The following is a 15,339-nucleotide window of genomic DNA, read 5'->3' as shown; positions in this document are numbered from 1 at the left end:
GCGGGAGCTCAGCCAACGTCAGTCCGCAGACATGCGGTGCAATGTCTAGAGGGACTCAGCGCTGGCGTGAGGTACGCCGCTGCTCTCTTACTGACGCCAGGCAGCCTAGACTTCGTAAATCAAAAGGTTCCTTTGTGAAAAGCAGAGAGCTTGATATTACAGTCCGCACAATCTCCCCTTTCTCTGTAGAGTTACATGGAAGCAAGTTCCCCACGGGCTGAGGTGAACGGGAAAGTGGTTTTTAAATAGGAGCATCTCCCTGTGGTCGCAGGTCAGGAGGCCTATGGAAGTCCACGCCCAAGAGGAGAGCAACCTGCTCCTTAAAAGTGAAGGCGTGCCCCAGTCAATGAAGCCTAGAAAGGGGCTGAGCGCGCATCAGCGGGCCTCGGGATGTAAGCGCGAGCAGCCCGGGCCGGGCGGCACCTGCAGGTCAGCGCCCAGGGTGACGGCGCTCCTCTCCTGCACCGCCCAGTGTGCCCGTCTCAGGGGGCCTGCTCTACCTGCCGCCAAAGTGCAAAGAAGGGAGCCCCCAGTTTTCTGGTTCTGGTGGACTGGTGTGTGTGCTCTCTCCTCCCGCTGAGCTCAGGGCTCTTATCTCGACAGTATCACCGTGGAGCTTTACTTCCTTTGCTCCTCAAGGCAAACACTCTTTAGGGGGGCTCGTCCACAAGGACTCGCGCTCTAAGTTCGACACCCCAGCGACCAGAGGGTGTTGAACCATGGCGCCCTTGAAGTGTTTAGCTAGAAAACGCAAGGGAAAGAGAACCAAGAACATGTCACCAGACGCAGGACCCGCAGTGAAAAGCAAACCTCAATCCTGCTCTCCAGACACCAGAGAGCACCCCGAAACTGAACACCCGCAGGCCCCTGGCGGGGACCGTCCCCTCCACACCTGTGTGTTTCAGGACAGTAAGGGCTCTTTTCAGGCCTCTGACCCGGGGAGGCCAGAGCTCTTCTCATCTGTCAAATCAAGACCCTGCTGGACACGGTGTCCCTGCGACCGTGAAGCCGCGGATGCCAGGCCCTTCCTTGTGCTTGTCAAGCCCTTGAAGGGTCTCTCTAGTGAGTGGAGGCAGGGCGTCTGAGGGGCTTCACCGGGTGTCTGCTAGGTGCCTGCACTGTGCCGGGGGTGGGCTGTCCTCTGTCATCATTTCCTGCTGAGGGGACACAACTGCTCAGCCGGGCCCAGGACGGAGGCGCCAAACACGTGTTGGGCGGACCATCGCTCTCATGTCCCCGTGCTCTTTATTGCCCTGCAAGGTTGTGACCGCGTTACCACCTCCGTGTGTCTGCAGGGTCTGCCTGGTCAGGGTCCTCTGTGGGCCCGCCGGGAGGGGCCGGGAATTCCATGAAACAGCGGGAGCCCACGCAGTAGTAGCAGAAGGGGCTCAGGGGCCGAGGGATCAAGGTCAGCGAGGCGGCAGGCCTGGCGGCCACCTCGGGCATCCAGGGGGCGCAAGAGGCAGCGGCGCGGCCACCGGGAGCCACGCGGGGGGGCAGGCTGAGGAGCTGGGGGGGTGCGGCGGCCAGGCCCAGCACGGGCCAGGGAGGACTCATCTGGGCGGGAGGCCAGGCGAAGCAGTGCCAGGGGACCTCGGCGGGCTGGGTCACCTCTGCCAGGCCAGGGCCTAGAGGGACCAGAGCCTGCGCGTCGGGATCCGGCGCGGGGGGCTGGGCTGCTGTCCGAGGAGGGGCCAGAGGGACAGAGTCAGTCCTGGCCAGGGCGGCTGCATGGTCGAGTTCCGGGTCGCTCGGGGTCCCCTGGATGTCCTCAGGATAGGGTGGGAGGCCGTCCTGCGGCTCCGAGGCGCTGGGCGCCGGGAGGTACCCCAGGGCTGCCGGCTTGCCGTCCACCTTCCAGGATGCAGGTTTAGTGCGCACTCTCCCCTTCATCCTCACGAGGAGGTGCGGGCAGCCTCTCTTAAACAGGGGGCTGCGGTAGAAGCGTAACTGAGGTCGCAGTTGAGAGAGAAAAGGAAACCCCGAGTCACAAAAGAGTTGCTCGCAAGCAGCAGCCACCTGGCTGGGCCCCTGTGCGCCCTCCCCCAGCCGTCCCAAGGCCTCTTTGGAGAAGGCGGGGCCCGGTCCCAGCAGGAAGCTGTGCCCCAGCTTTTACATCCCCGAGACTCGCTCACTCACCATCCCCTTTCGCCCTTGGAAAATGACTGAAAATGGCCCCTTAGTATGAGTACAAGGCCCACGAAAGGGGACTTGGCGTCTGCAGATACGAGACTGCAAGAAGGCTCGGTAGCTTTCTAAGGAAGTGTCAGAATCGCCCCCTGGCCAGCATCTCCTGGGGCCAGACCGGGGACACTGACTGCTTCCCAGGAAAGGACCCGTGCCCCCACTTAAGTGAGGCTCTGGAGCTATGGGAGTCAAGGGGGCACACGAACCTCCCCCCTCCCCCCGCCGGGCCACTTGTCCCCGAGCAGGAGGACGGGAAGGGCCAGCGTGTCAACAGTGTCATCTTGTCCCCCAGTGTGACTGCGATGTCAGGGACGAGCAGAACTGCCCACATGTCAGGAGTACAGGACGGCGCCTTGCCCCCGTGCACCGTGAAATGATCACCACAGGGGGTTCAGTTCACACGCATCAGCTCACACAGACACACCAAAGGGAAAAAGAGGAGGAAGAGAAGTGACGTCCTTGTGCTGAGAATGCGTCGGGTCTCCCCGTAACAACGTCCCAACACAGCGCGCGGCACCGCCAGCTGGTCCCCAAGTACCACCTTTAAAGAAAGCTCTCCCGACACGCCTGCCGCCGTCCCAGGCGGCCCCGGGGTTGGCACCCGCCCCCCACCCCACCCCCACCCTGGGGCCCAGTGGCTCAGCCCCTGGAGAGGTCTCCTCCCCCGCCGTCCCCCGCCCTCCTGACCTGGCTCAGGACGTGGGCGGGCTGCTCCTTTGTGGAGAGGTTGGGCAGGCAGAGGGACATGTGCATGTCCTGGCGCACTCTGCTGAATCCATAGCGCTTAAGCTGGCAGATGAAGCTCTTCATACACTCTGTCTCGAACACCTTGTCCAGGCCGTCTCTGTCCAAAACCTCCTTTTGAAACAGCTGCCTGTTGATGCCTCTGCAAGTCCCGTCTTCCTTCCACCAAATGGATGCAAAGCGACTGCTGTTGACGATTGTCCACAGCTTCCTGGGGAAGGGGAGGGAGAGGAGGCTGCCTTCCCACAGGGCCTCGCAGGTGGTGTGTGGCCTTTTCAACAAAGGCTCTTCGGTCAAATCCTGGAAAGCGGCTTCTCCAGGCAGCAGCCTGAGGTCGGGGTGCCCCGTGGGCACGGGCTGGGCCAGGGCGATGGACTGGGGGGTGCAGCTCCCTGAGCCGAGGGCCGGAGCCCCTGTGTCGGGAGGAAGAGGTGCCTCGCCGAACCTGGGCGCCCTGCCCGCGGCGGGGCCCTTCTCGTCCTCAGCCATGCGGAGGGCGGCATGTCCCTCCTTCACGTAAATGGGACAGTGCAGCGCGGCCGGCAGCACCCTGGGCTCTCACTCCCGCTCAGCCCCTCACAAAAGTGCTCCGGTAGCTTGGCGGTGACATCACAGCCCAGCCAGGAAGTGACATCATACAGGGCAGGCCCGTCAGCATGTCAGCCTCCTGCTTCACGCCCGTCATCGCATGGGGCACGATGACACTCATGCACGGGTGCAGAGCCACAGGCCGAGCCCTCGTGCAAACCGGGCACGGCCTTTTGGTCCTGGAGCCCCTGGGCCAGGCAGACGTGCACGGACCCACGTGTGACCCACGAGGTCAGAGCTCCTCCTCTGTGTCCACTGGCCTTCAGGGTCGTGCACAGCACCCATGCTTTCAAGCACGAGCAACGTCTGGGACGGGGCCCACGGTCAAGGGCGCTAAAACTTTACAGTTCACCTATGAAATGGAAGAAAAACCCTCACCATGTCTGGGTCTGCAAAGTGCCTACCCTACCCTCTCACTGGAGAGGTGTCCCATGGGTGCTGAGCAGGAATCCTACTCTGGACCCCCGCCCTCACCCCCAGCAGCCCTTTCCCTCCATTGCCCACAGGAGAGGCCAGACTCAGCTGAAACTTTCAGGGAAATTTATTAAACCAAAACATTGACTGAAACCATTGAACAGAGGGCATGATAACACACAGAGGAACTTCTAACAGCCACCGGAGGCCATGGGTCCCGGCCCCCCCCCAGGGTCCCCAACAAAATGCCTCCGCTACACCCCACCCGGCGGCCATCCATCCCCCCACAGTCTCCCTTCCTCAGGGCCCCGCGGGTTGCCTCTCGCCAGGACGATGGGTGCCGGCAATGCCCGCTCCCCCCGGGGCAGCCCCTCCCCCTCTGGCCCACATGCCCGGGGCCTGGCCCTGCCCTATGGCGGGCACAGGACAGTCCCACAGCAGGGCGCGTGCCACCGAGCCGAGGACATGGAGTCCCGAGGAACAACGGGGTGGCCCAGCAGAGCACAGGCCCTGGGGGGCCTCCCGCAGACCTCCTGCAGCCCCGGTCCAGGTCTTCCTTCCCAAGGTCCCAGGTGGGCTCCCAGGTCCTGGGGTGGGCGCTGGCTGTGACCTCGTCCATCCCGTCCTCCCCGCCGGCTCCTGGGACTGGGCTCGGGGTCTCCGCGCCGGGCCGGGCCGGGGGGAACTGCTCAGAGGAGAACACACGCACACAACAAGCAGCGCTGGGCCTGAATCTATGCCCAGAAAGCACCCGCTGAGCTCACGACACTGGCCCACAGAGACCAGAGCCTTGGCTGGCACGTGGCGCACCACAGGGCTCCGCGGGGGGACGATGGCTAGGGTGTGTGTGTTGGGGGGAGGGGAGCGGGGGCGGGGGGGTTCCTTGACACCTGGGTCCCTCTGGGGCCTACAGGGACACATTTGGGCTTGCCAGCACAGGGAGCAGCCTGCCCCAGAGGGGGAACACTGAATAGGGGTCCCCTCTCAGGAGGGAGGCTCAGGCACCTTGAGTGGCCCCTAACATGGGGCCAGGAGGCTGCCTGGCCTGGCCTCCCCCTGCCTCCAAGCCTGGGGGCCCCGGGGCCTGCTGAGACTACTGGCCCGAGGAGGACCCCGGGGGACTCATCTCTGCAGCCCCGTCCTCATTTCCCGGCGCTCCTGGGATGGGCTTGAGCCCCTCCTCGGGGGGCTCCTCGGCCTCCTGGCCTCCTGCCTGGGCGAGGCCCTCTGGCTCCCAGCCAGGACCTCCTGGGGCCACCGGGGAAGCACTGCCCATCCGGCCAGGCATGGGGGCCCCGGGGGCATCTGAGGGTCCTGCCTGACCTAGGCCCGCAGGGGCGGGAGCACGTCCATCTTCCTGAGTGGCCGCGGAGGCCTTGCTGGTCTCCCCAGGGCCAGGGGCTGCCCCGGCGGCACCATGGTCTTCAGGGGCCGCCTCGCCAGCCTTGGCAGTGCCGGCAACTGCCTCACTGGCCTCTTCACGCGCTGGGTGGTCCTCGGCGCTACCTTCCTTGGAAAGGGCGGCCTGGGCGGCGGTATCTTCACCGGCCGGGGAGGCCTTGGTGCCATCTGCAGTGGTGCCCTCGCTGACGGCCTCATGGGCCGGGGCGGCCTGGGCGGCTGCTGCCAGGACTCCAACGTCCACACGGGCCTCTTCTTCCCCTGGGAACTGCTCACTGCTAGCCGGGTCGGCCTCCCAGGCCTCGGTCTTCTGGATGAGCCGCAGCATCCCCACGAAGCCGGGAGGCCTCCGCATCAGCCGCATCCTCCTCAGCTCCTTCTGGAGCGGGTCGTTCAGCCGGGCCCGCATCAGCACCTGCCGGGCGCGCACCTGGTCCGCCACGGCCGGGTGGATGGCCCCCTTCTCCAGGGCCGACTGCAGCAGGCCTTCCAGGCGCATCACGTACGCAAAGAGAGTCTCCTGGGGCCGCTGGGCACAGGTCACGAACTTCAGCCGAGCGCTCACCCGGGGGTCCTTGTTCCCAAACACCTGCACCAGCGCGGCCAGGCAGTCCTGGGCAGCCAGCTCGGGATCTTCCGCCAGGAGGCCGCACAGGAGGTCCAGCGCGGGGCCGCGCAAGCTCTCCACCAGCCTCCTCCTCCTCTCCCTCTCAGACACGTGGCGCCACAGGTGCAGCATGTCGTTGGCCTGCTCCAGCCAGCTCTCAAAGGACTCTTCCCCGTGGCCTGGCTCTTCCACCCCAGAGAAGGTTCCCAGCTCCTTGTAGCCCATGTTCTCTAGCACGGGCTGCAAGGCCTGCCTCCACTGCTGGGTCCAGGGCCCTGCCTCATCCATGGCGGCTGCCGCTTCCACAGCTGCTTTCTCAGCTGCAGTCATTGCCTCGCCCGTGGGTCCTGCCATACTCAGAAGGCCTGCCACGCCTGCAACATTTCTGTCACCTGCAACTCCCTCCTCATCTGACACTCGTGCTTCACCTTCAGCTCCTGCTTGACCCTCAGCTCCTTCCCCACCTGCAGCTCCTGCCTCACCTGAGGCTCCCTCCTCACCTGCATCTCCCTCCTCACCTGCACCTCCTGCCTCACCTGCAGCTCCTGCCTCACCTCCATCCCCTGCCTCACCTGCAGCTCCTGCCTCACCTGCAGCTCCTGCCTCACCTCCAGCTCCTGCCGCACCTCCAGCTCCTGCCTCACCTGCAGCTCCTGCCTCACCTCCATCCCCTGCCTCACCTGCAGCTCCTGCCTCACCTGCAGCTCCTGCCTCACCTCCAGCTCCTGCCTCACCTGAGGCTCCCTCCTCATCTGCACCTCCTGCCTCACCTGCAGCTCCTGCCTCACCTGCAGCTCCTTCCTCACCTCCAGCTGCCACCTCACCTAAGGCTTCCTCCTCACCTGCGTCTCCCTCCATAGCTGCGGCTCCCGCCTCCCCTGTGGCTTCCTCCTCACCTGCAGTTCCTGAGTGACCTGCAGTTCCTGCCTCACCTGCCCTGCCAACCACTGCTTGTCTCTGGGGCTGTGCAGGGAAATTGGGTCTATCCTGTGACTCAGCATCAGGGGCCTGGGGCAGGCAGACCACAGTCCAGGGCCCCCCCTTGCCTGGTATTTGGCGGGGGATCAAGCTTCGATTTAAATACTCAGCAAACTGGACCAGGGCAACCCTCGACCCCAGCTCCTTTCTGTAGACCTTGCCCAGCACTCGGTACCTGCCCAGGGAACACAGGGCAGGCTGCACAGCCTCCTGGAATTCCTGGTCTTCGCAGTCGTCTGGGATGCCCAGGATGAGCAGAGATCGCTGAGCGTTCACGCCCATCCACCTGCACCAGTCCTGCAGTATCGCCAGAGCCATCGCCATCTTCGAGGACCTGAGGGTGGGGGGAAGCGATCCAACAGGTGTGCACAGACTGTTGAAGTGTTGGAATCGGCCTGTGGGTGCAAAGAGGAGAGAATCATGTTTGTGCCACACAGCCCACCCTACTGCCCCTCATAGCAGCAGCCTGGAGCACCTCCCTGCCCTGTTTTGTTTGTTTGACTTTAGGAAACTTCTTTTTGATAAATTAAATTTATTTACAAGATAGAAGGCTAGGGACTTCCCTGGTGGTGCAGTGGTTAAGAATCCACCTGCCAGTGCAGGGGACACAGGTTCGTTCCCTGGTCCGGGAAGATCCCACATGCCGTGGAGCAACTAACCCCGCGTGCCGCAACCACTGACCCAGCGCTCTAGAGCCCACGAGCCACAACTACTGAGCCCACGTGACACAACCACTGAAGCCCACATGCCTGGAGCCCGTGCTCTGCAACAAGAGAAGCCACCATAAAAAGAGGCCCGCACACCGCAACGAAGAGTAGCCCCTGCTCGCTGCACCTAGAGAAAGCCCGTGCGCAGCAACGAAGACCCAACGCAGCCAAAAGAAAAATAAATTTTAAAAATAATAATAAAAGAGCACTTGTTGTGTACGACTCAAGAAACAATAATAAAATAAAATAATTAAAAAAAAAGATAGATAGAAGGCTCGTCACCTTTTCTACATTTATGGCCTCAGTTTTAGGAAGCTGCCTTTCTCCCAAGGAATTTTTCAAGTCTTCCAATTTTTTAGCATAAACATTTCCATAATATCCCTATATTCTCTTTTGTAATGTACATGTGATCTGTAACGTTAGCCCTCTTTCATTCCTGATATTGGTGATTAGCATTCTTTCTATTTTCCTTGATTCATCGTTCTAGGACTTTCTGTTTTCTTGCTCTTTTGAAAGAAGAGCATGGCTTTGTGCATCGTGTCCATAATTTGCTTTCTATCACTGATTTCCTCTCTTAGCTCTCTTATTACTTCATTTTATGTTTCCTTTGCTCTTCTTCTTCTAGCATCTCTAAATGGACTGTTAGCTCACTGATTTTATGTCCTGACTCTTTTCTAACAGAAGCATTTAGAGGAATACAGTTTCCTCCTGTCGCTTTTTGCTGCCTCCCACTAATTTTGGTAAGTTGTGTTTTTTGAGTATTCACTTTGAAATATTTTCTAAGTCCCTCTGTGATTTTTTTCTTTGATCCATGGGTTTCCCAATATTTGAAGATATATTATCATTAGTACCATCAAATAAAATTCCCCCTTGATGAGAAAAGTTATCATGTAAAATTGCAATACTGTTAAATTTATGGAGACTTTTTCACAACTCGGGTATGGCGTGTCCGGGTGAATGTGCAAAGCACCCTCGTAAAGAATCTCTGTACTTTGTGTGGAGGCCAGGGCCTCGACCCGCCCACCCACCTCTGCAATTCCTGTGCCACCCGGACAAAGGCGACCTGGAGCTTCTCGATGCCTCATGCAGTAGGCCAGGGCCCCTCCCTGGACCCCCACAAATCCATCTGCCATGGCCAACAGCCTCCACCAGATCACAGCAGGCCCAGCGCCTCCCCCTCTCAGCATCACTTATGCCCCTCGTGGCCAGGCAGCTCCGCCACTACGCTCCCCCCCCGACCACATCCCCCCATACACCCTCCCCCAGCAACTAGCTGGTGGCGCTCCGCTCTGGGCCCTGGAAGCCGGGCGCCCCCCCATGTGTACAGATCAGACTGCCTCTCTCACCTCCCTATACCGGGAAGTCCTCCCCCGAGCACCCTCAGTGCCAGGGGCTCTCGCCTCTCGCACCCCAGACGCAGAGCCCACCCCTCTTGCCCCCGCCCACCCTGGAGCCGGAGCCCCCTTCCTGCCACGAGCGTCCTCCGCCCCCACCCCACCCCGCGCCCCGGCGGGAGCTCCCCCAACGCCTACCGCACCCGCGCCCGGGAGTCCTCCCCATCGACCCGCGCCTCCGCCAGGAGTAGCTCCGCCTTCCTCCCGCCACACGCAGCAGCCGTTAGCCCTCCCCTCCTGTCTCGGCCTGGGGAGGGGGCCCGCCCGTCCTGTCCTCCCCACCCCCACAGCCAGTCGTCCTCTCCTCTGGCCCCCAAAGCCGGCCCCACCCGCCCAGCAGGAAGCCCTCCGCTCAGGGCCCCCCCACGCTTAGCCATTAGCCCCACCCTCTGCACCCCGACTCCAGAACGCCCCCCACCAGCCACCCCGGCAGCCAGCGGTCCTCCCCTCGGACCCGCACACTGGGGGACCCTTCCCTCAGCCCCCCTTCAGCCCGCTGCCCTCCGCCGCCCCGCCCCCACTCCCAATAGAGCACCCCATACCCCTCCCCCCACCCCCACTCCTTCCCAGCGCCCCCCGTACCTGCGGAGTCCAGCCCCCGGCAAAGCCCCCGCCTGTCTCCTGACCTTCTCTGACTCTGTGGATGACGCCGGAGTCCCGCTCAGAAGGGGCTGAAGAGCTCGTCTCAGCAGTGCAGCCAGGAACTGTGCAGCCGACTGTCCCAGGCACTCTGTGCGAGCGCCACGTGGGTTTCCGGGTGCTCCCGGAAGCCCGAGGAAGATGAGGGAGAAAGTTCTAGACGTCTCCTTACACAGAAGGTGGTTGGCTCAGAAGAGCACGTGAGGAGGCGCTTTGCTACCGAAGCAGCAGTAGCCATGCGCACTGAGGGCCTGAGGTCCCAAGGCTTGGCGCCTCCGGAAGCAAAAGACACGCCCATTGGCCTTCCACCAATAGGAAGGCCTCCCTGCAAGGCTGCCGAGTTGGAGGAGCAAACTTGGAGATGCAGAGCCCATTGTGGCAAATACGTCAATTTGTCTTTACAGGTGGTTTTGTACTGTGATTGATAATGTCAGAAACCTATTGTTTTTCCTTTTTCTTTTTTTTTAATTTTTGAATTTTATTTATTTTTTTATACAGCAGGTTCTTATTAGTTATCCCTTTTATACATATTAGTGTACATATGTCAATCCCAATCTCCCAGTTCATCACAGCACCACCCCCCCGCCCCCAACACTTTCCCACCTTGGTGTCCACACGTTTGTGCTCTACATCTGTGTCTCTACTTCTGTCCTGCAAACTGGTACACCTGTACCATTTTTCTAGGTTCCACATATGTGCATTAATATACAATATTTGTTTCTCTCTTTCTGACTTCCTTCACTCTGTATGACAGTCTCTAGATCCATCCACGTCTCTACAAATGACCCAATTTCGTTCCTTTGTACAGCTGAGTAATAAATAATAGTAATAAAGCTCTTCTTTATATGGACTGATTTCTTGTCTAGTTGTTATCAACTAGCCATCTTCTCACATGGCACAAGAGGATGAGGCAACTGTCTGGGGTCTCTTTTATAAGGGCAATAATCTCATTCATGAGGGCTCCCCCCTCATGGGCTAATCACTTCCCAGGGCCCCACCTCCAAATCCCATCCCTTTGGGGGTTAGAATTTAACAGGTGAATGAGGGGGACAGTTTCACAAATATTCAGTCCATAGCACTGTCTGTCCAACTATTTTTGCTTCTCTGTTCCCTTTTTCCTGCTGAGATAATCAAGTTTTTCAGTTACATTTTAACTTCTCTACTGCCTTTTGAGGCAATTATCAGTTTTCACTAAAACTTTACAATTCACCTATGAAATGGAAGAAAGACCCTCACCATGTCTGGGTCTGCAAAGTGCCTACCCTACCCTCTCACTGGAGAGGTGTCCCATGTGTGCTGAGCAGGAATCCTACTCTGGACCCCCGCCCTCACTGCCAGCAGCCCTTTCCCTCCATTGCCCACAGCAGAGGCCAGACTCAGCTGAAACTTTCAGGGAAATTTATTAAAGAGAAATATTGACTGAAACCATTGAACAGAGAGGAACACAGAGAGGAACTTCTAACAGCAACCAGAGCCCACGGGTCCCGGCCCCCCCCAGGGTCCCCAACAAGGTGCCTCCGCTACACCCCACCCGGTGGCCCTCCATCCCCCCACAGTCTCCCTTCCTGAGGGCCCCGCGGGTGGCCTCTCGCCAGGAAGATGGGTGCCAGCAATGCCCACTCCCCCTAGGGCAGCCACTCCCCCTCTGGCCCAAATGCCCAGGACCTGGTCCTGCCCTATGGCGGGAACAGGACAGTCCACAGCAGGGCATGCACCACTGAGCCGACGACGGGGTGTCCCGAGGAACAACGGGGTGGCCTTCAGTTGTACTGCTAATTACTTTCACATTTCCAAGTAAATTCCTATTCCAATGCTATGTTATCTTGTTCAGGATCACAAAATAATATGGGAATCTTGCTATTTGTTTTACACAATAGCAAAACTCTTGTTGTTGAACTGAATTAGTGCAAATACATGTGTGATTAATGTCATTCACAAACTTAGATACTGAAGCTTATTAAGCCTTCTTTTAAGTGGAACAATATTTGAAAAATTCCTAAAGAAAACAGAGATGAAATTCCATGTCATCATACAAAACAGGAACCCAAAGATGCTACACACCGGGTTCCCCCGATTGGCGCGGGCCCTCACTACTTAGAAGGGTGACCGCTCCCTCTTCAAACTCAGAGTGAAGGATCAGCCTCCCTTCCTGCCCCACGGGAGAAGCTGCTGGACGTGGGCCTGGAAGGAGCCTGGCTGCTGCTCTGGCTCAGGCCCCCTCTTCCTCATCGCTCACAGCCTCTGCACACAGGGATGGGAAGGACCTGGGATCCCATCCAGTGGCCCTGAGCAGATACTCCAGGACCTGCCACTTGCTGGCCTCTGCGTGGGCCCGGGGACCCCACAGGAACTCGTAAAGGGTGGGGTCGCTGTGGGGCACCTGCCGATACTCCACGTAGCCCTCCTGCACCCACACTTTGGTGAGGAGCTCCCTGGGCTCCCCGTAGATGTAGTGCTCCCTCCCGGCACACACACCCACCTTGCTAAGTGCTCCCCACACCTCCTCCTCAGGGGCAATAAAGTCGTCCTCCAGGAGGATCAGGCCCAGGAGCAACACCAGGAGGCTGGGCTTGGGCATACTCGGCCCGTCACTCAGCATCCCATCGTAGGTGAGGCCCAGGGCGGGGACGAGGACATAGGAGTGATTGCTGGGGTCCACTTCCTTCACGTCGAGGCCAAGGATCAGCTGCGTGCGCTCGGAGGCTCGCCTGAAGACCACGGGGAAGTGGTCCTGGTAATCATTGAGGATGGTCAGCATTTCTGCCTTTGTGGTAGTCTCCTTTGTGCGATACTTGAGGAGCAGGAATGCCACCAGGTCAGCCACCTCCTGATGTAGTGCATGTTGGAGCAAGGACTCGGCATCTTCCTGGTCATGCCAGGTGCTCGGCCCTTCCTCATCCTGGGTGCTGAGGCCGTCGTCTTCAGACTGGCTCCATGGAGGGGTGGCCATGGCAGTGGGGGAGGGGCTCTGGGGGGGACTGGGTCCCCCAGCATCAGCCACCTCCTCCAGGGTGACCAGGAACAGGACAGGGTAAGAGGAGGAGGAGGAGGAGGAAGGGGATGCGGCCCCCTCCCCCGCAGCCCCGAACAATTGCATCTCCACTGGGGCCTGAAGGCCTGCCTCAGGCTGGCGCAGCTCACTCATCTCGACCAGAGGCATGATGACTGGGGTCAGGCCGCCGACAGGAGTCTGGGCAGGGGTGACAGGTGGGGACCACGGGCCTGTGGGAGAGAGGGGGTGTGAGTAGCCTCGGCAGAGAAACGCACCCTGGGCAGCTCTGACAAAGGCCACTTACAGGGCTCGCCTGGAGGGGTGCCCTCGGGCCTCACAGGGGCGCTCCTCCTGGGCGGCCTGTCCCCTGCCAACCTGAAGAAGGAAGCGAGCTGGCTCCTCAGGGTGCAGCCAGCACAGCCCCAGGTACCGACCGGGGCTGAGAGGGGTGTGGGGAGGTGCGGTGACTTGGGCCTTGTGGGGTCCCCTCTGTTCTGGGACGGGGAGCCCCTGGGTACACACTCAGGGCACGCACCTCACCTTGACTCCTGGTGCTGCCTGGGCCTCCTCTGCTCTGTGGCCTGAGGACACGTGCCTCAGACCTGGGCCTTCGCCTCCCGGTTCCTGGAGCCCCTGTAAGAGGAATGGAGGGCGCACCTTGGGTGTAGATTGTGGCACAGCCCTGGGCCCCTCGGTGCTGGCAGGAGGGGTGGGCCGGACTCTGTGAGGTTCCCACTGTCCTGGCGTGGGTGGCCCCCTCTCTGCTCACTCAGGGCAGGGCCTCCCCTTCCCCCTGGCAGGGCCTGGGCCCTCTGTTTGCTGTCCTGAGGCAAAATTCTCAAGACACATTCCCTGCACTGAAAAGCAGGAAGTGAGGACCTCCACATCTGGCCATGGTCCCCAGGGGCTAACAGGGCTCACAAGGGACAACCAAACTCCGTGGGGTCCATCTGTGCTGGGACGATGGGCGGTCGGCTCAGTCTCCACCTTGACACCCTGCAGGGCCTGGGACAGCTCCCTCTGCTGACTGTGACCCATCTCCTTCAGCCAAGGCCTCACCTCCATAAGACACCAGAAGAGGAAGTGAGCGGCAGTCAATGTACCCACCTATTCTGGGACTCCCACGGCTGACAAAAGGGGCAGGGCCGGCTGGGCACCAAGTACTCTGTGTGAGGAGGGGTCGCCCCAGTCTTCTCCATGACCCTTGCCAGGGCCTGAGGCCAGTCCCCCAGAGCAAGGCTCCCGCCTCCCTGAGCCCACCCATCTGGAAATGAGGAGGGGTCAGTGAGACAGGTCCTGCCCGGGGTTTCCAGGGCTGACAGTTGCGTCAGGCCAGATTTCTGTGGGCCCCCCTTTGTTTCACGGATTGGGCTCCCCTCAGTCCTCTCTCGAGGTCCACACCTTGACACCTGGCAGATCCTGGGACTCCTCCCTCTGCTGACCTGATGTTTCCCCTCAGACCAAGGTCCTCGCATCCTTAGACGACTCCATCCCCAACCACGTGGCAGAGGTGAGAGCCTGCAACGTCCCGTCAGCCCTGCCGGGGACCTCCCAGGGCTGACAGCATGGGTGAGCTTCTCTGAGGTCCCCTCTGTTCTGGGGTCCAAGGTCCCCTCAGTCCTGCCTCAGGGTCCTCACCTTGACCCCCGGCAGGACCTGGGATTCTCCCCTCTGCCCACCTGACACCCCGCCCCGCATACCAGGTCTCCACTCTCTATGAGACCTGGATGTCAGGAAGTGCTGTAACTGGCCCTCCTGCCCTATGACCTCCCAGGGCCGACTCTGATCTGAGGTCCATGGTCCCCTCAGTCCTCCGTCAGGACCCTCACCTTGACTGCACGCAGGACCTGGGATTCTCTCCTGTGCGCACCAGAGACCCCGCCCCTTATACCCGCTCCCCAGCCTCTCTGAGACCCCGCCCCTTATACCCCCTCTCCAGCCTCTCTGAGACCCCGCCCCTTATACCGGCTCCCCAGCCTCTCTGAGACCCCCTCCCCTTATACCCCCTCCCCAGCCTCTCTGAGACCCCGCCCCTTATACCCCCTCCCCAGCCTCTCTGAGACCCCGCCCCTTATACCCCCTCCCCAGCGTCTCTGAGACCCAGATGTCAGGAAGTGCTGCATGGGGTCATCCCGCCCTATCGCCTCCCCAGGGCCCCCTCTCTTCTGGGGTCCAGGGTCCGCTCATTCCTCCCTCAGGTTCCTCACCTCGACTCGCCGCAGAACCTGGGATTCTTCCCTCCGCCTCTTTAGGCCCCGCCCCTTATCCCAGGTCCCCAGTATCTCTGAGACCTGGATGCCGAAGTCAAAACTCCTTGGCAAGTGCTCATCCTGTCCCGGGACCGCCCAGGGCTGTCGGCAGGGGCGGGGATCTGTGGGGTCCCCTCTGTCCTCCCTCAGGGTCCTCAGCTTGAGCTCTGGCAGGTCCTGGGACGCCCCCTGTGTTGACCCGAGGCCGGACCCTCACACCAAGGCTTTCACTGTCCTGAGACCCCCGGGGGAATCTATGGATAACACATCAGGCCACCAAGCCCAGGGCTTCCCAGGGCTGAGATGATCCCGCGGGGGTCCCTCAGCCCTCCCTCGGCTCCTCACCTTCCCTCCCAGCTGGTCGGGGCCCCCCCACTGCCCACCTGTGTTTGGTCCCCTGAGACCCAGGCCCTCCCCAGCCAGGACCCCTGAGAGGGAA

The 15,339-nt window shown here is 60.6% G+C and overlaps 3 protein-coding genes across 3 annotated transcripts; all 3 read right to left on the bottom strand.

Annotated features, from left to right (window-relative positions):
- Positions 1 to 1,272: 1,272 nt before the first annotated feature.
- Positions 1,273 to 3,420, bottom strand: LOC133081943 (heat shock transcription factor, X-linked-like). The gene is made up of 2 exons (XM_061178249.1): positions 2,875 to 3,420; positions 1,273 to 1,950 (listed from the first exon to the last, which is right to left on the bottom strand). Exons 1-2 carry the CDS (start codon positions 3,418 to 3,420, stop codon positions 1,273 to 1,275), a joined length of 1,224 nt encoding a protein of 407 aa, XP_061034232.1.
- A 1,606-nt stretch (positions 3,421 to 5,026) lies between these two features.
- Positions 5,027 to 7,243, bottom strand: LOC133082570 (paraneoplastic antigen Ma6E-like). The gene has a single exon (XM_061179202.1). It carries the CDS (start codon positions 7,241 to 7,243, stop codon positions 5,027 to 5,029), a length of 2,217 nt encoding a protein of 738 aa, XP_061035185.1.
- Positions 7,244 to 11,868: 4,625 nt separating this feature from the next.
- Positions 11,869 to 12,804, bottom strand: LOC133082487 (melanoma-associated antigen 10-like). The gene is made up of 2 exons (XM_061179085.1): positions 12,676 to 12,804; positions 11,869 to 12,525 (listed from the first exon to the last, which is right to left on the bottom strand). Exons 1-2 carry the CDS (start codon positions 12,802 to 12,804, stop codon positions 11,869 to 11,871), a joined length of 786 nt encoding a protein of 261 aa, XP_061035068.1.
- Between the last annotated feature and the right edge of the window lie 2,535 nt (positions 12,805 to 15,339).

This window comes from Eubalaena glacialis, chromosome X, assembly GCF_028564815.1.
Source record: "Eubalaena glacialis isolate mEubGla1 chromosome X, mEubGla1.1.hap2.+ XY, whole genome shotgun sequence".
NCBI lineage: Eukaryota > Metazoa > Chordata > Mammalia > Artiodactyla > Balaenidae > Eubalaena > Eubalaena glacialis.
Note: the sequence above shows the minus strand (reverse complement) of the source record. Positions and strands in the feature narration are given on the sequence as shown.

Bases quoted from the DNA above. Each gene is read 5' to 3' on its own strand.
- LOC133082570 (XM_061179202.1), bottom strand. From the start codon at position 7,243: ATGGCGATGGCTCTGGCGATACTGCAGGACTGGTGCAGGTGGATGGGC.
- LOC133082487 (XM_061179085.1), bottom strand. From the start codon at position 12,804: ATGAGTGAGCTGCGCCAGCCTGAGGCAGGCCTTCAGGCCCCAGTGGAG. The intron at 12,526-12,675 runs GTCACCCTGGAG...TGGCATGACCAG, and splicing joins CTTACCCTGTCCTGTTCCTG to GAAGATGCCGAGTCCTTGCT.
- LOC133081943 (XM_061178249.1), bottom strand. From the start codon at position 3,420: ATGGCTGAGGACGAGAAGGGCCCCGCCGCGGGCAGGGCGCCCAGGTTC. The intron at 1,951-2,874 runs GTCAGGAGGGCG...CTGCGACCTCAG, and splicing joins CCGCCCACGTCCTGAGCCAG to TTACGCTTCTACCGCAGCCC.